The sequence below is a fragment of the Hippoglossus hippoglossus genome, chromosome 23 (genome assembly GCF_009819705.1).
Source record: "Hippoglossus hippoglossus isolate fHipHip1 chromosome 23, fHipHip1.pri, whole genome shotgun sequence".
In the NCBI taxonomy this organism is placed as follows: domain Eukaryota; kingdom Metazoa; phylum Chordata; class Actinopteri; order Pleuronectiformes; family Pleuronectidae; genus Hippoglossus; species Hippoglossus hippoglossus.
Genome location: NC_047173.1, coordinates 11,855,630 through 11,882,691, shown reverse-complemented (window position 1 = coordinate 11,882,691; position 27,062 = coordinate 11,855,630). Strand labels below are relative to the sequence as shown.

Sequence of the window (27,062 nt, the reverse complement as noted above, 5' to 3'; positions counted from 1 at the left end):
CTCTCTCACACACACACACACACACATTTGAGCACCTCTCACATATTGCAGCTTTTCAGTTAAACTTAAACAAAAATGGATTTCACCACAAGATGGCACTGTTTCACCATGCTTCGTCGCAGTCTGTGAAAGTGGTGATTGAGAGAGAGTGTGTGAGTGTGAGAGTGTGTGTGTGTGTGTCTTCATGAGTTCTGCAGTGCTGGTTACTGGGCCTCTCTTTAGTTTTAACTCAGATCAATGGTGCGCCCTTGTCCAGGTCTCTGCTGGTCTCTCTTTTCCATGCAAGCACTCAGATACAGAAAAACAGCCGACACACACACACACACACACACACACACACACACACACACACACACACACACACACACACACACACACACACACACACACACACACACACACACACACGTAGTTGCGGCGACACTCCTCGATAAATTATTCCCTAGCCCCTTTCCCTACCTAAAGTCAATCCTAACTATTCCATTTAAATGAGTTAAGCCTGAGCAAAGTGTCCTCGTGAAAATTGTCTACAACTCTTAACTGGTCCTCATAAAGATTGAAGGACCAGTACGAGCACACACACACACACACACACACACACACACACACACACACACACACACACACACACACACACACACACACACACACACACACACACACACACACACACACACACACACACACACACACAGAGAGATAAGAACATAAAAGTGCACAGATGCACAGACAAGCATCTGTTGCCTGTCTCCACACTCTGCCTCCTGCTGCCCCCACTTCCTGTCTTCATTTCACACTTGTTTCTCCAGAGGTGGTCATAAAATACTGATGAGGAAAATTCTGCTTTCGGTCTCTCCCCCACTGCTGGTCAGCCAATGTGAGCCTTCTCCATGTCTGCACAACAAACGGCTAAATATGCACAGCTTGTATCGATGCAACATGAAAATAAGCTGTAGTCTATCTTTCAAAATCTATGAAATGTTAAGGATTCAGCCGCTAAATGATTCACGTCGTCAACCAGATGTTATTTTTTTCGTATATTCTTTAAAACACAAGACACATTATTTGTATTTGCGCTCCAGATTTTAAGCTGTAGGTACTTTACATCTTCTTTACTGAGGCATTATTGGTGGGGAGGCTGAAATGCTTTGGCTGCTCGCACATGATCACTGGAAAAAGTGTTCTGCGCTGAAGCTAACATTGTTTACCTATAGGGGGTAAGTAAGTCGCACCCAACCAGACGGATTTGCTACTCTGGCGTGGCACCGGCTGAAATTGCTGCTTTAAAAGTTCAAATTATTTCAAATTCGACCCCGGTGGCCGCTGACCTTTCTAAGCGAGATGAGATAACAGCTGTACGTGACGTAGTTCTTTTTACAGTTTATAGAAATGACTGTATATCAGAGGGTTATGTCTACTGAAAAAGACTCTACCTGGATTTACATTTTAAAGGCTTTAAATGACTACATGTGTCATTTAAGTAAGTGCTTCAACATCATACTACATCATACAGGCCGTCTCAGTTGCACAAGCAGGTGGGAGTTATGAATATTCATCTCCAAAAACATAAATATGGTGATTTCAAAATGCTGATTGGCTTGGCTGAGTGTCTGTGCATGGGTGAGAACAATACATATTACATGTGTGTGTGGCTTGGTCTGCGTGTGTGTGTGTGTTGTGAGTGTCGGCGTGTCATGAAAGCCGGAGGCCGGCCAATCCAAAAAGCCATGACTGTGTAAACAATGCGCTCTGCAATTCCCAATCAACACCTCCACACCGCCCACGCCTCGTAATCAGAGAGAGTGGGAGAAGGAGAGAGAAGACAGAGAAGCCATCACTGGCATTTCTCCATAATCAAAGTTGACAGAGGGTAGAAATTACATACTAATCAATGGTTCTCCACATCCAGTAGAGTCCAGTTCATTTCAGTATTCTTCTTTGTTTTGTTTTTTTTACTGGAGGGAAACTTGGCTCGGACCGTTACAAGCAATAGCCATGTCCAAACGACGCCAGCACATAGACACCACTCAAACATATGACACACTCAGAAAAGATGCCAGGAGCTGTGAAAAGGAGCTAATTAACCCTGCAACCCAACGTGACAACACTGCAGGCCCGGTTTTACAGCAACAACGGTTACAGAAAGACCGTGAAGGTTGGGAAAGATGCTTTTGAAAACGGGTTAAAGTGCTGCCTTTAAAATGATCATACAACTAGAAGGGCACTAAGAGAGGGCATACCTCCGCCAACGCCCAGCAGTCCCCTTATGAAGCCACATTTAAAATCACTTGATCCACATTTTTACTTGGATCTGACCCAAATTGCTCATAAATATCAGTCCCCTTAACATCAAGATGTCAATTAAAACCTATTTCACAATGCTAAATAAAGGGTTCTTCCCTGACCCATAACACAGCCTGAGCGTAATCCGGACAGACAAACAAACGAACCAAGATGAAAACTTCCTTGACGGATGTAATAAGGAACTAAAATATAATAAAGGATCACTGATAAATAAAGTGTTCCTAATGTTCTTAAAACCCAAATGTACAAATCTTCAACAGGCCACATAAAAGAATGTGTCAAAGCCAAGTTTCATGTTTTTTTAAGAACATTTAAACGTATATTCATTTTCTAACAAAGTAAGAGCTCTGCCTCGTCCATGCACTTTATTCAAGCTCCTTTCCTCCGCCTCCCCGTACGTTTCCTGCTTTCAACTCTCACTCCGCTGTAAACTATTGTTTATCCGCGCCACCTTCTCAGAGTCTTTCTATGCATTTCCTGAGAAACTCGTCTTTTCTATGACGTCCTTTAGCTTTTCAGTTTTCATTCCCCCCCAAGCCCTCCCTTCTATTTCCATCTTTCCATCACCCGCCCTCTCGCACACTCTCTCTCCCGTCAAGGACACAAACTTCAAGAAAATCTTGAATACTACGAACCACCCCCTCTCTTTCTGTCCTCTTCTCTCTATGCACCCCCCCCTGCTCCCTCCCTCTCTTCCTCGCTCCCTTCATCTTGTTCACAAAGATATCTGAGCGCTGATTTCCCCCATGCCTGTCAGGGCCGGACAGCGCCGGGCAACAGCAGGTAGACTCGCAAAATATAAATGTATGAATAAGGAATAAACACCAACAACCCATGCGCACTCAGACACACAGCGTGGCTGACAATCTGTTTGACCATCTGTCGGCCCGTGCATTGACATCGTTGCTTTCTGAACTTGAGGACATTGTGTGTGTCTGTGTGTGTCTATTCAGGGTCGGTCCGGTATACGAGTAAATGACAGAGTTTGACAGAAAAACGTAAGATAAACTGGAAAGTATTGTCCATTTTTGATGGTTTCAAAATATATATATTTTTTATAATATGATGTAAAATGTAGAAATACTACAGTGATTATCTTAAAATTGTGTGCAGCATAGATTTAAAAAATAAATATGTTAATAGTATTATTTCAAAGATATCAGAGGCCATGACATCAGCTTAACTCAAGGGCAAACAGCCAGTATCTATAAATTATAGACAAGGAAATAGGATGACATTTTAGAGACACTGACTATCTGCACAACGCATCTGCCACCTGCTACTTCAGTTGAAGGGTGTCAGCCCCCCCTCAAACCTAAACTCACACTGGAGTGCACGTACAACATTGTACAAACACACAAAACACTTCTCCTGGCTGTATTTGTGGCTAATCCTGTTCAAATGGGAGACAGACTCTGACCTGGCAAAGTCGAGGTCGGCCTCCCTGGACATGGTGATGTTGGTGAGGTTCTGCTGGAGGACAAAGATGTTCCTGCACATCTTCTTGATGCCAGAATCGTTGATCCTCTTAAAGTACTGGGCCCCGTTAATGAGAATACAGGAGATCAGATGACCCAGACCTGGTGGGGAGAGGAGAGGAGAGGAAATAATAATTGTAAAATACAGAAGGAGAAACAAACGAGAGAAGTAGACAATGAATAAAACAAGAAATGAAAATCTGGGACCAACATAATTAAAACTCTGAGTCAATGTGACAAAACTCAAATTCTGCTTTAATTAGGAAGGTGAATGGTGTTTCTCAGGCAGCTGTTCACCCAAGGTCTGTGCTGACCTTCAAAAATGTACTGGAACTTGTGCTGCTGCAGGGCCGCCCCCATGGTCTCCTCTATGGCCGAGATGTCCTTGTTCAGTTTGACCACCAGTGGGTCATAGTCCATGCTCTCCACATTGGCCACAATGGCATAATTCCCTTGCTTGGTGAGGGGGATCAGGTAATGGAAACAGTGCACCCTGGAATACAACAAGGAAGGAAAAGAGAAAGAGGGAGATAAGATGTAAGTAAGAATAATGTCAAAATGCCTCTATGCTTATCAGGTTTTGTGCGCCCCATGTTCTCTCACAGTTCACTGTTGATATGTTGAGAAACACGACTTGTGCTTAGTTTCAGAATAAAGGAACTATAAGGATAAGACAGACTGACGCTCTTGAAGGGAGGTGTGTATTTTACCTATATGCAGCATATTATTTCCTGCCCTTACAACGTAGTTAGAAGTCACACTTCAGGGGGCACCGAGTGCTCTCACTTCTCCAACACCTATAATTTCTACACAAATCATCATGTTTAGAGTACTTATATCCACTTATTCAGCTACTACGACATCGTAGCTGGAAACTATTCAGGCAGGAAACCTGATTAGTTAAGGGCAACCTGTAGAGCGCAGCACTAAGTATACTGTTGAACTCTACTACTGAGGAGTATGCCAGAAAGCTTCCACATCAAATAAATGTACAGCCTTGACTGCCTTCACACTACAATTGTGAATGGTGTCTTCAGAAAAACATGTAATTATGTTTGCAAAAAAAATGTCAGAGAAGCTCATCTTCATGCCTTTATGTCTAAAACGTATATTAGATGTTTATTTCTGAGGTATCAGAAAATAACCACAATCTTGAGAAGCACAGCAACTTTATCTCTACTCTAGTTTGTCTATTCTAATATTTTATGTCAGTGGTAATGTATTGTGTATCTTAAAAACTGATGTCAGGACTGTGATGTGTAGACGAGGTGATGCTTCTCTCTGACCATTTAAACACCTATGTCTTACTCCGAGGTCCTTTAAGCCCACAGACGGCTCATTTCTGTCTAGACTGGAGGAGTCACTTCTGTCCTAAGTCCATAATCACAGCGCCCTGAGCAGAAAAGTATAAAATGATATGAGTGGATTCCCCTTAAGGCAAAGCCAACAACCACACCGCCATCTTAAATGCCTCCATCTTACTTCCTCTCCTCTCTTTTCAATCATTTCTCTCATTTAGATACTGCATCTCCCTTCTTTAACCCCCCACCTGCCATTTCAACCTCCGCACCCTGTGCCTCTCCCCCCCCCCCCCCTTTTTTTCTCCTCCCGCCCCCTCCTGATTTCTTCCTCATGGCTTCATTTAGCTGGTAGCACTATCAGGGGAAATTCGGTAGATGGGGAGAGTCAATGGAGCGTAGCGTATAGCTAGACATCAGCCTCAGGGAGGGTTTTCAACTGAAATCATAAACAATATTGCATAAGCTACACAATAGTCTGTGGGGAAATAGTGGTACATGGAGGGATGGAGAGGAATGGGAGAGGAATGGTGACTATTAGCGGCTGTGGGAGTAGAAAGTATATGGTGTGGTAAATTAACTTACTATAGATGTCGACGCTGAAAACACATTTTCAAACGATGGTAAAAAATCCCCAAACTGTGCATTTAGGGTGTAATTATGATGTTGATGATAACTTTTTTCTTTCAGACTCGAAAACTTATCCTTTGAGTTTGTGCTGTACAATTATGGAATTGGTTAATTAAAGGATTTTAATTCATAGTGTAAGAATGTCTCAAATCACTGAGTCCAGATTTTATGGCAAGAAGGTTAGAGCAATACATAACTTGCACAATCTTTACGGAGAGCACTTTCCCTTTGTGATTTTTGGACCCCAGTGTATATGTTTCAAACCTAATATAATAAAACAACTTCACGAAATACAAACTAATTAAAAATACAGGCCAATTTCACTTTCCTGGGACTGTAGTTTTGTGCCTTCACTAAAAAAGGATATAACGCACTTGCATAACAAATAATGAACAAATGTTTTTTTTATCTTTGAAATCTATTTAAAACTTCGGAGCATATAACTGCTGGCTGAGAATCTAATGCTACGACTAAGATACATTTAACATGTTTGTATTCTTCATGTTGTATGAGTGAGTTTTCTCCTGCCTACCTGACCTCCAGGTGCAACACCAGGAGACAGCGGTCGGAAATGTCCTGAAAGGCCCTGGACAAGTCAGTCAGGGTCTGGAGGATCTGCTCCCGGCTGCGTTCACTCTCACCAACCACCTGACTTTCTCCAGAGCAGGGAGACACACCTGAGTGGACAGAAAAGACAACAAGAGACACACGGAGACACTATTAACAAACACTATTTGTCCAAAGAAGGGCAGAGGTAGTGAGTAGAGGAATCATTAGGACTAGTTTCAGTGTCTTAAGCTGGACCCCAACCTTGTTTTACGCTGAAAACCGACACACACTGTTGTAATGTCTGTGTCTGTGCACACACTTGTACTGTAACCCCTGGCAATACACATGTGTACCATGTAATACTGGCATAACCAGGTACTGTAAACAAGACACCAGCACACACACACACTAAAGAAAAGCCATTATTTCAACTTCACACACAACCCGAGTCCTTCAGCATGTTCTTGTACTTTCTACTCGTCACTTGTGCTGAGGCAGCAGGAGCATGTGTCAGTGGCTCGCATTGTAAACCATACAAAAGACCTCAGTGTGTATGTGTGAGAGAGAGAGAGAGAGGGAGAGAAAGGAGAGAGGGAGAACCACAGAGCATGATGAGTGTATATAAATTCAGCCAGGTGTAGATCAATGGCCATAAATTAGCAAGTGGAGGAAAAGGAGAGAAATTGGCCCCGTCACTCACATGTAAGTCTATTTGGTCAATGAGGCGAGTTAGTGGGTGTGTGTGTGTGTGTATGTGCATGTGTGTGTGTGTGTACAGAGAGTGACTGTTGAGCAGGAGAATGCAGGGGTCCACAATCGATGTGCCGCAGTCTAAGCCAGCTCCCCAGTTACTCTTCCTGCCCTTCCGAAGGTCACACATGGAGGCGAGCATTCAAGCACACACTCAAAAAGACCTGAGGATAGAGTGGCACCATGTGTAAACTAAGGCTGAATAATGTGGTCTGTATGATAAGATACTTCTGAGTGACTTCACCTTAAAGAAATGGAAGTTGGAATACAGGTAGAGAATATTTAGCTCCAAACGTGTTACTTGAATTAGGTACTGCCATACCCAGACTAGCCAATTCGTTCTTACCTACACATTCTAAGATGTTCGATTAATCTGAGCTCTAAAGGTGACTGTATTTAAAATATGTTAAGATATATTTAGAAAAGGATTGAGGCAAAACTGAGCCTTGTTCTATTAGCATAAGAACAAAAGAAAAACAATGAGGAAGGATCTACTCAAAAAAATTAAGATCATAAAAACTACCTCAGCCAAGGCCCAAAAGTGCCCTTCTATTTAATCAAGCTGCACCAAATTGCACACATGCATAAATATCAGTCCTATAAATATGTCCGATTTTTTCATCAGGATCCGTGAATTGTTCCCTGGGAAAACAGCGAAAAGGTTGAAAAATACTCTCAAAAATAATCTCACAATGAAAAAGAAATTGAAAAGATATTCCTGGATCCGCCCCTGAACTGCACCAAAATGTAATGGGTTGTTCCCCGACCAGTACCACGTTCTTCCACAAAGTTTCATGGTAATCCGTCCAGCTGTATTTGAGTAAGAGGGAAATCCTACCTTCCTTGGCAGAGATAATAAGGGACTGTAAGACTTCATACATTATAACCACACATGATCTAATACCTCACATATATTCTAACAACTCCAATACCTGGAATTAACATTTATAGGCCCACATTTATACGACCTATTCGAGTTCAACACCTCACTCTCGACATATTCACACATTGTTTGAAATCATAAAAGCTCATTAAAGCAGTTATTCTCCGCTGCGTCGCGCGGTGAGAGCTCCTGTGTGCTCATGTCCATGTGTGTACATTTTATAGGTGCTGGTGAATATGTGCTTCTGTCCCCGTGACACTTTCCATGACTTTAAATGAACCCCTGATAAGATGAGACACCATTGGTTTAGGCAAACAGCGGGGAAGTATGTATCCCTGCCATCCAATTAACAAAGCAAACACAGCCAGGGCTGGGAATGTGACAACAGTGACAGCTGCTCTTATGGTCCACCAGTTGGAGGAACCCCGAGGCGCCCTGATCCGGCGCCCGAACCACCTCAACTGCATCTCTTCGAGTCGGAGGAGCAGCAGCAGCAGCTTTGCTCTGAGCTCCACGTGAATGCCTGAGCTCCTTATTTACAGGGGTGATCCCAAACACCTTATGGAAGAAACCCATGTCTTTCAGTCACAACCCGAAAACTCCATATGAGAGGGTTGGAACATAGAAACAAGTTATTGGTTAAGTCATTGTTATAATCCTTCTTTTTGTAGTTGAATAATTATTATTTTTTCCTATCGCTGATCAACAAGTGTGGGACAATTTCATTTATCAACTCTACACCTGGCTCTCTATTGGTTGGGGAACTTTAACAGATTTGTTGCCCCATAAAAATCCAAGCATAGAAGATAGGAAATTATAAAAGCTGATGTTTCACGTGTGCAAAGAAGCAACATGAACACGAGAAGAGCTGAAGCTGGAGTGCAGAGAATCTGTCAGAGGAACAAAATATCTGAGTACAAGCTCACTGTTTGTGCACATGCAGAGCAAGTTGAAGCACGAGCAGGGCCTGCTTGAGTGCAAACGCAGGGTTTTGAGTGAAAGCAAGCATTACAAAATCTGAATGTGAAATCAATAAGTCCTGCTCTCAAATTGAAAGACACACCACCATGATGTCAGGTGGGGGATAATTGAGGTGGCTGACATTTTATTACACTCTTTATATATTGAAAATTCTAACTTTTTTCACATAAAATCAATCAGTGAGACCAAGAATAAGACTTCTTTAAATCAATGGATTTCTCTAATATATCACATACTCTCGGTTTGGGTTTTTAAATAAAATGTCAATCAACATCAATGCTACTGTATAAAATCTATATAATATCTACTGTACACTAGGGACTGCCTCATCCACATGGCAGAAAACAGACAGCGATGGATTAGATCTTCAGATTGCAGGCATCAGTATTAATCCTGCTAAATGAGTCACAGGAACAACAAACAAGGTCGGCCTCGACATTAAAAAAAATCCACAATGATTTCTCACGGGAGCGCGGCATAATGACATAATTGACTCCATCTGATTGGACGGAGCTGAGGTTGTTTATTACTCCCTGGTCACCTTATCAGATCATTAACAGATACAGAAGCCGGCACTGACACACAATACCGCGACTCAGCGAGGGAACTTGAAAGCGGTGATTTATGACATCACTGTTGGAATCAAACGAGTGGCAGCGGCATCAACAAGTGTGTGATGCATCTCGCACTGCGCTGACAGCAATACGCAGACACACAACTGTAATCTGTGCTGATACGCAAAGTCTGAGATAAAGCACCTCGGAAAAAAGGTACTTTTATATTTTGTCAGATAAAGATGTTTTTGCTCTTCCTCACTCGGTCTCTTTTCTTCACTTAGCTCGTGTGAAAGAGCAAGAGTGTTCTCCCTTCAGGCGTGCGTGTGTGTGTGTGTGTGTGTGTGTGTGTGTGTGACAGTGACTCGAAGGCTTCTGTTTCCTCTCATGTGCATTACACTCACTCACTTTGGCAGGAGAAAGGGGGGAAAAAAACAGGGCTCGCTGTGGCACACACTGTTGGAGGTCTCTCCGGGGGGTGTCCGTGACAGACACACACACACACACAGCCAAAAAAGACACACGAATAGACGCACACAGATTCCTGCACCGCCTCCCCCCCAGCCTGTGCCGCTTTGATGGTGCAAGGGAGGCGTCGCAGCATGGGGGGGGCGCCATTAGAGTCAGGGACAGACGGGCAAAAGGAGACGACTCATTGGTCCTGACTGACAACTCTCTCGCTCTCTTTTTTTCTCCTTTCTCCTTTTCCACAAACCAAATTACTCCCATCTCTTATTTATAAGTTCTTTGTGTATGCATGATTAAATGTGAGGATGTGTATGTTGCGTATCTATTTGTGCACCCACGTGCGGGCCTGTGTATGTGTGTGTGTGTGTGTTTGCAGTACGCTTATCCAATTATTTTCGAATCCCATCTAAGAGAAACGTCTGTTGTTGCCATCTGCGGAAGATGAGGGTGGCAGACATTAAGAGAGAAGATCAGTGATGGAATTCACACACTTACACACACATGCAGGGGACGCAAACGCACACAAAGCCGGAACGCGCTTCGGTTTTAACGCACACTCACTGCCCTCACCTTTACACAATAAGTTAGGAAACAAGAAAACAATACGATTTTTACTTCTGTCGCACAGACAAATACAGATGCTAAAAACATGAGAGAAAGTTGTCGGTTTTGTTTAAAAAGTACAACAATGGCCTTTACCTCTCAGCCAAAACAGAGGGATGGAAAAGAATACGGAGGAGGAAAAGCAAAGGACGGTATCCTGCAGGGGTGCAGCAATGAATGATTCATAAATGACTGAGTAAGAGCGGAGTTATTAATTATTTTGCTGCCTCTGGTAGAGGATGAACATCTGCACATGGGGATCTGAACTTCTGTCCAGAGAGAAAGAGGAAAAATGAGAATGAGATGAAGAGATGCTAATATCCGAAACCCCCCAAATTGCTTAATGACGTCTTATAATTACAAAGTATAAAAAATACAGATGGACATTTTGGACAGAAACAAATGGACGGATGAAGATAAGACAATATCTCGACAACTGTTAAAACAACAGCATCACCTCCCACTCTAAGCTGCTCCCCCCCGCAGGCCCCTGCAGCGAATCAGAATGTGTTGTTAAATGGAGTCAAGAAACAAATTGCTGCTAAAGGGTAAAGACCTACACTTCACCACAGTCAAGGTTAGGAAAGTGTATTCCATAAGCCCTCAGACATGCAGCAGAGCAAACACTGAGGAGAGAACAAACGAACTCCCATCGGAAGACCCATGTGATTATCATCTTGAAACCCTGTGGCGTAGATTGGAGGCCTGTTGCTATGCGCCCTGATGACGCCTGGGCCTCGTACATGAACGCACACATGTACGTGAAGAAGACAGAAAAGGTCGGCGGGACAAAGACTTCCCACTACGAAGATCTTTCACGCTGATCATGACCTCCAGTTCGCGGGTCGTTGCTCGCTACACAAAGTAACTCGGCTGCCAGACACACTTGTAAATTTAAGAAAATCGCACACACACAGTGGTCAACTCAAACATGGCTGTCATGCTGACATTGCCCCTCAGGCATCAGTATATATATTTATATGTGTGTGTGTGTGTTTGTGTTGTGGGGGAAATATTGTCAAAGTGGATTAGAAGTTCAGTGCTGCAACCAGATGGGTTATAAGACCCTTTCTCCAGCCACCTTCACGGCAAATCACCATCAGCGGTCTGTCTGCATATACACACTAACAGTCCCCACACACACACACACACACACACACACACACACACACACACACACACACACACACACACACACACACACACACACACACACACACACACACACACACGCTGACTTGCTCCTTCATTCGCAATAATCTGACACACACTGATATCCGAGCACAGATGAACAAAACTGCATGTGTACAAGCCGAGTGGATCCCATGCACATGTGTTTTTTTTTATATTATTCTCTATATTCTCAGAATGTAACAATGTGTGTAAGTACACATCCACTACAATTCAATCACACAAGAAGGTGATCAAACCAAACGTCCGCCGCCAAGCTCACCCAACCGTGGACAAAATCTACGAGAAAAAACAGGAAGAACAATGTTCCCACTGCCATGATGAGGACAGGATGAAAGAAAGAAAGAAAGGAAGAATGAAATACCAAGAAAGAATCAAGCAAAGAGAGTAAAAAAAGAAAGAAAAAACACCAAAAAAAAAGAGGGAGAGGAAAATGAGTTGTTCATACCTGACTGCGTCTGTAATATAAAATCCAATTTGGAGAGGCATAGACGTGAGGCGGGGGGGGTGGAGGATGAGATAAGGTGGGGTCCTTTTTTCCCAGCCATACCCTTGTCCCATCTTACACAGTGCATGCTTATGTAAATACACACACGTGCACACAAGCACACGCACGCACAAACCAACACACACATGGTGCTGTCATCAGCTCAGCAAACACTAAATATTGAACAGTGCGGGGAATGTCCCAGCATGATAAGTGCCTGGCCTCTCCTTCCCCATTAATGCCATCCGGCAGAATTAATGATAATTATGTCACGTCCCTTCTCGTACTTTTATTGAATTCTTATCTCTGAATAGACAAAGAAAGCTAGCGTTGCAGTGAGAGGGAAGAGTTTAAAAAGAGATAGCGACAAAGTGAAGCCCACCGAGGAATATCTGGAAAATGTGTCATTTAATTATTTTATGTTGGGGGAAAAAAAAAAAAAAAAGTTGAGATACCGAACAGCGGAGTAGAGCAAGTTCAATGAGCAATCAGAGGTCTGGAGCTGGAGAGTTGTGGCGCTGGCTGATAAAGGTTGAAGCACTCGCTCCATCCCTCTAGGAAAGGTGCATAATTTACCAGAGCTCTGCCAGAGGACCAAGATACGGCTGTGGACACGGATACGTGTCTCCAAAGTCCTGAATACCCACAAAGGTGAATGAACTGTATGCAAAAGTGGAAGTGAAAACACACACTTCATACCAGATATTGTGCAAGCAATGCATACAACTTTCTAAATATATTCAATATGTATATACATATTCAATGATGTGTGGCTTTGCTCAAAGAATGACTTACAAATGCACTTTGTTCAATCAGGAAATGTGTATGAATGTTGGACATATAATTGGCCCATATGTAAAAAATGTGGCGCCTTTACGGCCCCCGATTTAGAAAACTCATACATCCGCCACTTGTTTCTTAATTTCCTTATTTCTGCAAGATAAACATAACTTTACTCAAATATTTTAGACCTTTTGTAGACAAACAGAAACTTGTGGAGCATCATATTTCCAATTATAGAAATTCAACACCCGTACAGCGAAACATCTGGGATCTCTGTCCCGTAATATCACTCGATACTGCAAATAATACAATACTTGTTCTTTGATATCAACCTGAGCTTAAACAAACATGTTAATACAGTTGTCCATGTATTCTTCAACTCTACTCTTCTAAGTATTTGGGGGAAAGGTTTTAAACTGCACAATTATACTATATTTTTGGCATTCCAGCGAGAAAATATAAAAAAACTACAGTACAAAAAAAAAAACCTGAACCCGTGATAACAGTCATTAATGGGAGTAATAACTCTCTGATTGCTATCGTATGATGCTAATAAAAAGATATGGAGTTGAAGAAGCATATTACAAGATGCTAGAATCTTTATAGGAAGATTAAACGCACTCTCAATGTGGTAATGAGGATAAAAGCATTTCTCTAATGACGAGTGATTAACAAGATCTGCATAAAGACTATGTGTGGGATTGAAACACACACACACACGCACACACACCTCATTTTGATCAGTGATTAATGATGCAAAAGTGATGACTAAGCAGGGAACGTATGAAATGCCTTTAAGAGTCCTGCTGAGGGTGGTAGGCATTTACGCTCTCACACACGCACACACACACACACACACTTGAAGAAGTAGAGTCAACCTTAATGAGTGTAACCTCCAGTCCGTGACCTGACATAAACCATCCAGGAAGTGTTTTTTAATCTGCAGTGTACTCTGATCGATAACTGCCTGATGACCTGAGAGACTGTAAAATATATCCATGATAATACTGTAATACTGCGCTACTGGAGAGGATGTATGTTTTCCTACAGGTTTGTCAACAGGTGATTCCAGGATTAAAGCTGAAGCAGTGTTCTCTTGCAATCTGGTGGATGTCACACACAAAACTAGAGTCATATAAGTGTCATATTCAGTAAATGTATTTTTCTGTCTGTGCCCAAATGGAAAGAAAGTAATTGAGAGAATTATCACAGTTACAGTGCAAAGCACATCTGACAATGTTCAGTTTTTCCAAATGCAGAGTAAACAGTAACATATGTCTGTGTTGGCATCACTTGAACAGCTGTAAGCACACAATGCACTGTAAATGTTGATATCTGTTTCAAGAACATTACCATATCTTGTTGGATTAAATATCATGCCATTGGTAAGCAGGAACAAGGTTTCATGTAAATTTGGGAGAATCTACTTAGTTATGTGATGAGTATCAGCATACAAGCTGTAAATCACTTTATATTCATCTTCTAGGGATGTTATAGCTTTACCTACATGCACAGATACTATATGAGAGAATATGACTAATCGTGAAAAGTACGAGAATGAAAATATGTTTCCAGTGGAGAGGAAGATGAGATGAAGAGGTGTTTAAGTGTAGGTTCGCAAAAAAAAAAAGAAGCTGATTGCAGGTCCCATCTTTATCACATTAACATCTCTGAAGAGCCAATTTATGACCAGAAAAGGTATCGACTACTTCCACATGCAGAGTTATGGTTTCTGTACTTACTGGAAGCATGAGGCAGGTTGGCGAAGAAGGTCTTGAGACGACCGGCCAGCCACTCCATGCTCTCGTGAAGGTTGGCCAGGGCCTTGAGGTCACTGACGTCACGAAGGATCTCATTCTGGGGGATTAGCTTGTCTCCGAGGTTACCGGTCAGCACCTCCGACTCCTTCGCGAAAGCAACTCTGAATATCGGAGAGAAAGAATGAGTGATACAAAGAGTTTGTGTGGTTAGAGAGATGGACTCAATATGCTGTTGGCAAAGAAAAACATAGAAACTCGTCCATAATCAGCCCAGAATCTGGTATTTTGAAGGGAATTATTCGATGGACTTCAAATGGCTGCCCTGCAGAGGCAGTGTGTGGTTTACATAAATATTTAATGGGAGTTAATTTACAAAAGTTAAAACATAATGGACTGCTAAATGGAATGGATGTGCAAATGTTTCAGTGTTAATGTTTATTTGAAGAGGATCCAAATTTTATAGCAGGATCCTGCTTATGTGCACAATGGCTTAGTGATGTGGAACTGAACTAGGACCTTTAGCTCTAGAGTGATGTGCGAATGTCGAAAAAGAAACAAGGGATAGTTAAAATGGATAAAGGGTTGATAACTACAAAGATAGAAAGTAAAATAAAGTTGGACATATTATTAAGAGAATGTTATGGGCTATAGTCACTTTCAAAAGGAGGAAGTTGCAGCTCAACAGTCGGTGGGGGAGAAAAACAGCAGGTGATGGAGAATATTTAGAAATAGAAGGCAAACAGAAGGCAGAGATTTACAGGGTGGAAAAACAAAGACAAAGAGATCAAACCCTCTTTTGCATTGTATTAACAATCACTTGTGGTCTTGGAAGGATAAATTACTTAGGAGACTGGTAAGAAAGAGCAGGGAGAGAGAAAGCAAGTGGGAAGTCGGATGAGTAAATCCAAAGCACCGCGGCGCTGTGCAAAACGTGTGGCGCAGGGACCAGCCTCCAGAGTCACCGGGATGCCCGTAAGATCAAGATGCTTTGAACAACAGATGGGTGGAAGAAACAGCGCGCACAAACACACACACACACACACACATATTCTTTCCTTCACACATGTAGCTTATTAATGAGGCTTTATAAGCGCTGGGTTGCCAGTCGTGCAGAAGCTAATCCCCCTTTCATAGAGATGAAAACATCTACGGCTCTCAAATCAAACAGCCTTATGGTCTTCCTCTTGCTATCTCTGTGCTCCTGTGGTGTGTGTGCGTGTGTGTGCGTGTGTGTGTGGGAGCGAGCGCACACAACAGATTGACTTTCTTTGGCCACATAACCAATTTATTTATTTACTTTACTATTCCGCTCCGATGAGCTTCAGTGTTCCCTGAAGAGTGCACACATTCAAAGGCAATTTCGATAAGACTGACCCCCCCCCCCACCTCTCTTTCCTGCCTCCGACTGCTGTCTTTATATTTTCCTATTTTGTTCTCCCGTCGTTTCCTCACTTCCCTCAGATAAAGGGTGTTTAAAAGAGCAATTGTGACTGCTTTTATGAGTGCATCTTCGTCAACAAGAGAGGGTTCAATAATATGTGAATAAAGGAGCAAAGACGGGAGGGAAGGGATTATTTGCGTGATTGCTCAAGTGTGATTGTGTGTGTCTGCCCGTGCTTGTTTGTGTGTGTGTAGTATGCACGAGGACAACTTCTTGTTGTCGTATTTGTCTGTGGATAGTTTTTTTTTTTTTGACAGACTTGTAAATGAGTGGCAAAACATGGACATATACGAGTGTTTACCGGGTAAAGTCCTCTTCATCCTCTCTCTTCTGTCGGTTCTGTCTGGGTTGGGTCATGTTGGCCCAGTTGGGGAGGGACTGGAGCAGACGACTGATGTCCTCGTCTTTAGACCAGGAGGCACTGATGGTCAGCTTCTCCTCACACTGGACGACGGCCCTGAGGGGACACAGACACACATGATGAAATGAAGACCACCTCAGACAAGTTATAAACTGAAATATATATATAATTGTCTCTTGATACAACAAGAAATAACAAATATTTATTTAGCCTCAAGACAGCCTGGGGAAGACTGACAACATGTATTTGCTTTGTTTGTACGTATCTGGGTTGGAAAAACAACTGCTTGGATTTGAATTTAATATCATATTAATACCTTGTACAGGAGACATAAGCACTGAGGGGCTTCACATCCACAAACACACATACACACATAAGAAGGGGGGGATGAGAGAGAGACAGAGGCTTGTTCATGTGTGAAGAGCACACACACACACAAACAAAACCACCAACACTCTGGCATTCTCTGTTGAGCTTGTCTTTTTCACTCCGAGCCCCCGGGGAGAGTGATGCTGACCTGTGACAGAGTCCAGATGGACTCCCAGCAGCCTGTCGCTCCTTCCCCTGCATTTCCTGGCCAGTTCATCGCTCCCTCTCCAACCCCTTCCCCATATTCCCTAGCCCTCCCTTTACCTGGCCAGGTGTTGCATGGTCCCAGGGGAGCACAGACGGGTGGCCTTTCACAGCATCGACGTGTGTGCAGCGACAGATACATTTCTAAAAATGTAATCAAGGATGTTCTTGTTTTGTCGGATTTGGCAGGTTTTCAGAATCCGGTGATCATAAATCCTGCTCGCCACAAACAACTTTATAGAATTGAAGTAATAAAAACAAGACTATTAAATGTCTGTCATCCTCCAGGAAAGAAATCGATTCCAGCTCCTGTGGCAGGTGAGCTAGTCTTCTCTCACCTGTAGGCTGTGTTGCAGATTTCCTTGTACTCCTTCAGCTTGTCGCAGACCATTTCCAGGAACTGGTTGGAATAGGCACTCAGGTCCTGCATTAGGTTCATTAGGTCCTGGATGGACTTCTCAACCACCACTGTGCTCTGGAGGCAGAAACAGGAGGAGAGTAATCAGCATTTGGTCGGGTTGAGGAAAACAGAGATAGTAAGAGACAAATACAAATAAAAGGAGACTGGATTTTATGTCAGATCGCATCAGATCCTGTCTGTTGTAGCGTCAACGTAACTCTACCATGACTTATCTTTTTGTCACCTGTGGCTGGACAGACGCCTGGTGACCGGACAGCTCGTCTAAACTTGTGAGTTCACGTGTGTGTGTGTATGTGTTTTTTTCAAACTTCTGTGTTGTGTGTCTTCTCGGGCTGAAAGTGAGTGCGTGTGCATTTGTCACCGCGCACCCATCACCAGGAGCCACGGCAGGGCGGTGACAGCAGCCATTACAGATTAGCCACTCCTGCGTGACTAATAGCTGGCCCGGGAACAGCGGAGCGGCTTCATATCCCCAGACACACTCGCACATAACACACGGAGTGCAAAGTTTCCAAAACACACACCTTTGAGCAAATCAAGAGCTGTTAAATGAGATTACACCTCAGTGCGTTCCAGTTTGTCTGCTCCTAGCACTTAACCAATCTACCCTAAATCTCTAATAACAGTGATAACTTGCTATTAGTCTGGCTGCACCCTCTATGAAACTTGCTGCCACTACAAAAGCAGTGCTGTGTTTAGAGCAGAGTTATCCCATACAAAGGTATACAGAGCGGGAATATTAAAACGTGATTTCTATTCATAATTCATAGATTATTCAGGTCACAGGGCTGCTATGCAAACGTATGGAGCCCCGTCCTTGAGGAGTGAAATGGAAAAATGTGTAGCTCTGTCAAAGATTAATAAAACGGGAGTCACCTGTGTTAGATGCAAACAACTGCAGGAGTGTAGTGCAGCAAGAAGAGCCAGAGAATACAGACAACCTGAGGATCCACTACAGAGTCAGCATCATTACTCCGACAAATGGTCATGATTAAAAGTACAAAATGAGATATGATATTAATAAAATAAGTCCCAGAGAAGTAGACTTCATACGTACAACTCTGTATGCTGAAGGTTCAAGTATCATCTCTATTATTTTATCATTAATAATTCATTTTTCTAAAAGTTCCATTATATTCAAGGCCAGCAGCTCACTGCCATGGTGTCTGCAAAGACTATAGGGGGCAGTAGTGACTGTAATTGATCTTCAAAAAATATGGAAGAAACCCTGATGTGATAGAATGATATTAATATTAATAGCTCTTTCTGCGTTTCAGTTTCCCCCTCACTCATTCTGTCACATGCAGGCGAGCAAGGCATGCACACGCACACATATGCCCACACACACACACACTCACATACAGGAGCCACTCTACTGAGGGAAGTAATGATCCATAGCAGTGCCCATGCCCATGGAGTGCTAACCAAGGCCATGTCTCTGCCAAGGGAACACCCTTTATTGTCCATGCCTGACTCCCTGTCAGCCTGCCAGGGTAGGAAGAAATACACAGACCCTGCAGGAGGGCGAGCTGTTAGTGTAGCTCAGGCAGCAGCTACCTCCGCTGCTGGTGGCAAAAAGAAATTTAAGCGGTGATGACATTGCTGCCAATTTCTATGGTGATAATGCAGTGAAAATAATATGATTCTTTATTGGTACCTGAAGGTATGTTTTCATTTGATGTGGTCAGGTTGTAAAGTCAGGCTGTGAAGAATTCAGTCGGTGGCTCAGGGCAACTTCAGCAGAATGCATGAGTGACTAGCCATTTTCTTACATGAACAAAAAACGTCTGGACAACTTTACCATTAACAAGCTATTGTGAGAAAGTTAGTGTGTCGGCCAAATCATAACAGTGTCCCTCCACTGTTGCTGTCCCTTCTTTGGGGGCATTGAGCTCAATATCAGGCCAAGTCAGTGAATGAAGAAGAGTAAACAATGGATGCCCGATCCATTACTCCTGCTCTAACAAATGCTCCTGCACTCAGCTCCCTTGTCTAATTCTGCTCATTTAACACAGCCATTTGTCTTAGGCTGCAGAAATCATTAAAAAGTAATCAAGGGTACAGACTGAGAGAGGGAGGGCTGCGAGTGGTGGAGGGGGGCTATGCCTCCCTGCCTCACTTGACTGTTCCATAGGAGACAACCTGCCCTATGGAGGCTTCTCTGTCTATGTCTATCTTTAAAGGTCGACTTTCTGTGCTGCCATGTGAAAAAAAAAAGCCCATATTTATCTCGTAATTCTACTTCACGGTGTGGATTTACCCCTAAAGCTGAGCTTGGCTGCACTTTGCCTCTACTCTTTCCCATCATTACCACATTAAAAAAAGCACAGTCATCGGGGGGAAATTAGACCTGGGTGTTGTGAAAGGATGGCAGAATTCGCCGGGGTAAACTGCCGCTGTTAAGAGTGAAATGAAGGCCGCGGCCAAAGTGGTTTAATGACAGCAACAAGGCAGCGCTAGCACTCAGACTGGCGCCTCAGCAGAAAAAGGCTGTTAATGCACGGTCATCAGTACAGAAAGCACCCTGAGCTGAGCCGGTGCTAAAAGTAGTCGCTTCCTTTTGTGGAGGGAGTGAAAAAAAGCTAAACGCGGGGAATTGTGTTAATACAGTAAGAGTGCAGGGGTGTGATCGCTAAACTCCGTGTTTTCTTGTTAATGCCAAGCGTCCTGAGGTAGAAACGGAAGATAAAACGAGGAATAATCTCTTTACTCAGGCTCAGTTGGATTATGTGAGTAAATGTTGTTTCATTGCCAAGGTCTCGTTGGGTCTCTGTAAATAAAACTGTGAAGGGAAACAGTCCAGACTTGCTCTATGAGAAAGTGACCTGAAATAACTTCTGCCACGTTTCGCCGCAACACAAATGAAACTAACTTAATGTCAGTCAGCATCATACGGTTTCTGTAATGTGTTTTCTGAGGTGTCGAAGTGGAGGCGGGGGGGGGGGGGGGGAGGGACGCGAGATCTGAATCAGAAACGGATCAAGGGTTTCCCCATTAAAATCGAGGGGTGGCCCCTGAAGGTTGTGCGGGGGTCAGAGTGTTTAACACCCTGACCTCAAACCGCTGACTCGTGTAATGCCTCTGCCGCTCACACACGTGTAATCGAGGGATGCCAAAAATAATACGCACTCAGCGCTACGTATACGCAGCTGTCTACACCCACACATCAACAAGAACACATGCAAAGATAACCTCAGTCTCCCCCTTTTCTCACTCACACACACACACACACACACACACACACACACACACACCCACACACACAGGTTGTCTGTCTCCTGGGTAAAGGGGAGCTGGTCATGAGTGGGACATTGTCTTGACAGATCATTCATCAAAGTCAGCGTTGAGCCGTGCTCCAGAAGACTCCCCTGACACACACCGGATGGCCCTCATGCTTGTGCCAGCTCGACCAAAACACACGCTGCTTCATGTGTGTGCTCGTGTGGGCAGGTATTGTATTCAAGTTTGTTTAAGCTCCGACAACTGTGCGCTTTTATCTGCCCAAATGTGCATAATGTCAGTCAAACAGAAGTGCCCCCCCCCATTGCCTCTCATGGGTTTTTATTCAGGGACATCCGTGCTCCAATGGACCACTGCCTCTTGTTGTGTTTAATAAGTAGAATTTCAGTTTTAAGATTTGAAATAAAGGACTTCTAAACTGTAAACTCTAATCAAGTGCATGTAATAACAAGCTAATCAATTATATATGTTTCTGGGCTTAATCTGAGGTAAATTTAATCCAATGCAACATTTTTGTTGGATACCCTAAAAGATACATTTTCAGCAAGAGGAACTAAAGCCAATAATGATGCTGTGATGCTCATAGAACAACAAAAGCAACATATTACTGTGAAATGAATACGAGTCCACAGCTTCAGGATCGGACAAAACTAAGTAATTATTACACAAATCTTGTTTTTTTTTTTCAACTTCGCCATCATCACTTCGGATGCAGAGCTTTAATCTGGTGTTTGTAAGTGTTCTAATTGAGAAATGAGGAGCAATATCACACTTGGCTGATTACAGACGGGCTTCCATACACTCCCTGTTCACACCCACGCACAAAACACAGATGCAGGGTGAAATGTGGGGCTTCTGTGTAAATCACCCCGGAGTTCAGATTCACCATTTAATTCCCCCACGGAGACCAAAAAGTCAATTTTACCCATCATGCCATGAACATCTTAGTGTTTCGACGTTTTACGCAGCCCTCTGCTGGATGTCTTTACCATTTTATGAAATTATCTATCACTTACTATTAGCAATTATTATGAATAATTTATCACAAGAGCTGAATAAGGCCTTCAGTGTCGGGTGTGTGTGTGAGTGAATAGAAGTTTGAGAGAGTAAAAGACAAATTATAATGTAGTTTAATCCATTCTAAGCGGGGTGTATGTTCCTCTCTGTGCCCCATTAGGCCCATCTGGAGCCATTGTGTGTTAGCGCACACACACACACAGATATGTGCAGCAGACACAGACACACAAAACAATGTGTGTACTCCCACCAACACAAAGACAAGTCATTTGCAAATTCAGAGCACCAACCTGCCTCTAAAAATTCAGGCTGGAACTTTTATCAGGCGCCCACAGCCAGAACCTTCTTTCCTTCAAACCATCGGGCATGTTTGCGGTAGAGCTGACATTTCAACTTCTCTCTCTCTCTCTCTCTCTCTCTCTCTCTCTCTCTCTCTCTCTCTCTCTCACTCACTCACTCCAAAGGCAAAGATTATGTCTCGTTATACACAGAGAGTCTGTCGGTGGAAGCGCTGCATGCTGCGAACCTGGACTACCTCAGGCTGCGGCGGCTCGGGCTGTTTTCTCCGCTCATTTAAATGCTCGCTCTGTCACTACACACACAGACAAGCAAACACACTTTCATTATTATTAAAATATATAGCTATTACACTGATACACACACACACACACACACACTGGGAGGGTCCAAAAGTCTGAGAGCACTTTGAATGGGGGACGTGGTCCCAGACGTTTGGACCCCCCACTGTGCATAAACAGCCCAAACAAAGAGCACGTCGTTGCATTTGCGAGACGTGAACACGGAGGCAGGTTGGAGGCTCAGGGCAGCTGGGCACGCGCCTCGGGAGTACATGTGTTTGGTGGGAGATAACCAGGCGAAGGTGGGTGGTGGGGATTGTTGCACCTCGAGCACTGCAGGAGGAGGGGGCGCAGAAATGAGGTTTTGAGGTGAGTGAGACTCCAAAAAAAAAACAGCCGTAGAATTTCTCAGGATTTCAGTCGATGTAATAGAAAAATCTAAAAAGTGACGACTTCTAGTACCAGAGCAAACACGTGGAAAAAACTTGTGGTGTACAACATATTTTTATATATGATTGATTGATGGTGATTATTCCAACGGCAGCTTTGCTTCTTTTAAACTTCCTACAGATGATTGTACATTTAAAAGTATGGATGAAGGATAAAATAATAATGTAATAAAAAAATATAAAATGACATTGTTAAATTGATGAAGGACTGGTGACTGCAAATTGCTTCAAGCATGGCAACTGAGAGAGCAAGCAATGAAAAGTCAGAAAAACTTTTTCTTTCCTCCTCCTCCTCCTCCTCCTCCAACAAAAACTGTAGGAGGACATAATTTCAGTTCATGTAAGGTCAAGATGAGAACACAAAATCAAAACATCTCTAGAAGACACCACGTTGTCCAGAGCTGTATGTGTGGTATTTTGTATTGAGGTGCCTCATTCCTTAGTAATTCTTAACAGCTGTAAAATTGTAAAAACTAGATGCTTAGGAACAATCCACTTCCACAGAAAACATTTGGACTGTGAAAGGCCTATTTTTGGTATAAAAATTGGTGTTGTGCAGTTTTGCTGAGACTTTCTGATTTGGTTTTGTTTGTAGAGATGTAAATGGTGCGTGTCTCTCTGCTGTGCATCTGTGTGTGTGTGTGTTTCTGTCCATGTGCATGTGTACACAAACCACCCTAATATCCTCCTTCCTCCCACTTAAGTTCCAATCACCGGGCAGTGGTTGCTGCAGCTAACAGGTGTATTGTCTTGTGATTGCTGGGTCTGTTGATGGGATCTGGGCGTTTAGAGACAAGCCGGCCCCCTCCTCCGCCAAACTGTAATCCGTTGTGTATGCATGTGCGTGTTCGTGCGTGATGCCGGGGTGATTGTGGGGGGCTGGAGAGGGGGCAGCGGGGAGCCAATCAACAGGAAGCGATCAGCCCCCCGCACATAAACAGAGCCCACACATCATCGCAAATAAAAAGGTCAGTGTCATTACGGTTGCTGGAGGTGGATGTGCGGGTGCGTGCATGAACAAGCAACACGTGTCTGTTTCCACCTTCCTCCCCTCACGAAGCTCCATGTGAATGGGAAATTTAAAAGGTCAACATCATTAGCAGGCCATTGGCAGCGGAACGTATCTTGCAATACAGTGAGTGCATCTGCATGCTGACGGCGAGGAAAAGAATTCAGTCGTTACACGGCTCCGGAGCGAGTTCTGCCCAGGCATGAATAACAAATGCAGGGACACTTACTTATACTACACCCCAAAACACACAGAGACACACACTAGAATCGCCGTCCTGTGGTTGTATGCCTCCACCAACCACAAGTAGTTTCCACCTGAATATTTGTTATTCCAGACTCATGAGGTCACCTTGACCTTTGAAATCGAATCAGTTCCATTCAAAATTTAAACCAATTCTCTAAAGGCAGAGAAATCGTGTTCAAGAGGCCAAAAACAGGATTTGTGAGGCCACCGTGACATTGACCTTTGTCCTATGAGCTCCCAAATCGAATCAGTTCAAGTGAATATTTGTTCCAAAAGTAATGAAATTCTCTTACCACATTCACAAGAACACAAAGACACCGTGACCTTGACCTTCGACAACCAAAATCAAGGTTCAAGTAAACTTTTGTACCAAATTTTGAAATAATTCCCTCAAGGTAAGACTAGTCCAAAAAGTTGTTTTGTAAGGTCACAGTGAGCTGGACCTTTGACCTTTGACCACCAAATTCTAATCAGTTCATCCTTGAATTCAACTAATTTTTAAAAGATTCTGTCAAGGTTTTTGTTGAGACATCAAATGGACGGACAGATGGATGGACAGATGGATGGACGCAGGACAGACAAGCCAAAAACCTTAATACTTCTGACCACCGGCTGTCACCACTCTGCAAGCAGAAAAAGGAACAGCTAGCAACTACTGTTTGGAGGTGCTATAAAAAACTGAAAAGAAAGAGCTTATGTGAATTGTATGGTGCAGTCCTGGCCGATGAATTATGTGAGCAGAATTAAACAATTCAGTGAAACTCAAAAGTGGGACTGCAGGTGGCTCAACAGCGCTGTCTTCAGGAGAGAGAAACACGGTCACCTATTTGTTGTTTTAGACACTTTGTCCCACTGCACTGGTGTGAAGCTGCATGCGCACGTTGTGTGTATTTGCTTGTATGTTAGTGTGTCAGCGAGTGAGTGTGGAAAGGGGACATGACTTCTACCAAGATTAATGGAGCCAATCTCCAGGGCTATCCAGCAGAGTGACCATACCCTCCCTATCCTACTTTCTTCTTCTCTTCTATTCCCCCATCTCTCTCTCTCCCTCTACCCCCTGTTCCCTCGATCTCGCTCTAATTAAATTAATCAATCAGTGGCAACACCAAAGCTGGACAGATAGCAGGGGCCACACTGCTAGGGCTTACAGCATGTGGGTTGGTGTGTCCCATGAAAAACAATGAAAGAAACGCAAGACATGTAGCCACAACAGATGAAAGATAGAGAAAAAACAAAGACGTCAGGAACGAAAGCCAGATATCAAATGAGAAGAAACATAAAGATGCCTTAGATTCACGGCCCGTCTCTTTATCCTAACACCACGACTCCTCTGGAGACTTATCAGCTCAGCCTATGCTATTGCACAGACACATGAATGGACGTTAACCTTTCCCACTGAACTATATACTGTCCCCGTCATCCATTATCTCGTCCTCCGAGTGGACAATATATAGCCGGTGTCAGGCCCATAATCACATCATTATTACGTAATATATGTACATGATATATAAATGCAGTATTTGACATGCCTGGTGCATAGTGATAGGCAAATCACTGCCCGTATCAATATTACTTATTAACCCGAGCCCAGATTGCATGTGCATTGCTGCTGTTTAAACCTGTGGCGTCTTATTCACCTTGACCCCGGTGCAGTGTTTCCACAAATTCATTTTTTACCTTATTCTTACTGGTGAGATGTCACTGACAAAGGTTAAATAATTCATATAACATGAATGTATTTAATAACATTGTGTCCACTCCAATCCTTAATGTTATGGAAACATATCCATAAATATTCAAGGGGGTAGCAGAGATATAAACCCTGCCCTGTATCATATAACCGAGGGTCAGAAAGTGATATGAATACTGTTTTGATAAATATTGTAAGCAGCAGTGAGGCTTTGGTGTTTGTACGAGAGTCTTTAAAAAGTATAACTGTGCACCGGCATATGCGTGTGTGCTATAAAATTTCTGTTTGGCTCCGATCTCCTCAGCTCCATTCCAGAAGAGACAAAACCGCACATGCTAAACGCTAATGTCTTCCCCCAGTTCAAACTATCTCACGCATTAATGTGTGCTTCAGTGGCTGCAGAGAGCAGATGCGACTATAAAATGTGCTCCCCTATGGTTTCCCTGTATGCGGCTGCAGCCAAGGTGTACGAGAGAGGGTGTTTAATGTGCTGTAGCAATATTGAGCTCTCTCTCTCTCTCTCTTTCTCCTGTCAGCCACGCTGGTTCTGATGCCAGTGGTGTGTGTCTGTCTCTGATAACACCTGGCACAGAGAGTATCACTGCACTTAAAGGGAGCACATACAGTACACGCACACAAACATGCCCTCGCTCAAAGATATATAGACACACATGGACACACTCATCCACATCTGCTCAATTACTGGAAGGTTTAGCAACCATTTTATAGAACCGTCACTATGGTTTTTAATTATCCATTGCAGTCAGAGTTGAAGATAGATTCACCACCTGGCTGATGGGAAGCTCCAGACATAAATTACTTGATGTAAAACCCTGCTTCAAAAACCTACTTTAGTTTACACTTTCCGGATGAAAAGGATGAAAACCCCTTTATCGAAAGCTCTCATGACAACGAAACGAATAAAGCTTCACGCTGAGGAGACAACTGTGACACCGCAGATGAAGACCATCAAAGAAACCAGGGAGAAGTTTCTCATTTCGAGCGCACGAACACGGCCACACACACACACACACACACAGGTGGGAAAACAGTCGCATGTGGCTAGAAACACAGCGCGCGCACGGGTATCGGAAACACACGCAGATGCCATCCTGACCCACCGACATGAATGGCAGGAGAAGAAGAGCGAAAAGGCTCTTTTATTTAGCCCAATTAAAAAAAGGCAAAAAGCCCAAACAAAAGAAGTGTTTTATTGCACTCCCCACTATCAGCAGAAAGGCTCATTAGCCACAGCAGCATAATTAGCAAGATGCTGCACTCCTCATTAAGGAGGGGCCCGAGCTGTAAACAAACCCTG

The 27,062-nt window shown here is 43.4% G+C and overlaps 1 protein-coding gene across 1 annotated transcript in view; it reads right to left on the bottom strand.

Annotated features, from left to right (window-relative positions):
• The window catches only part of exoc4 (exocyst complex component 4), a 112,248-nt gene that overhangs the window by 11,149 nt on the left and 74,037 nt on the right, over nt 1–27,062 (bottom strand). Inside the window, exons 14-19 of the mRNA XM_034578378.1 lie at nt 17,433–17,569; nt 16,462–16,617; nt 14,702–14,880; nt 6,243–6,387; nt 4,097–4,275; nt 3,725–3,884 (exon numbers count right to left, since the gene is read on the bottom strand). Coding sequence (XP_034434269.1) covers nt 3,725–3,884; nt 4,097–4,275; nt 6,243–6,387; nt 14,702–14,880; nt 16,462–16,617; nt 17,433–17,569 — 956 coding nt within the window. The remainder of the gene's footprint in view (nt 1–3,724; nt 3,885–4,096; nt 4,276–6,242; nt 6,388–14,701; nt 14,881–16,461; nt 16,618–17,432; nt 17,570–27,062) is intronic.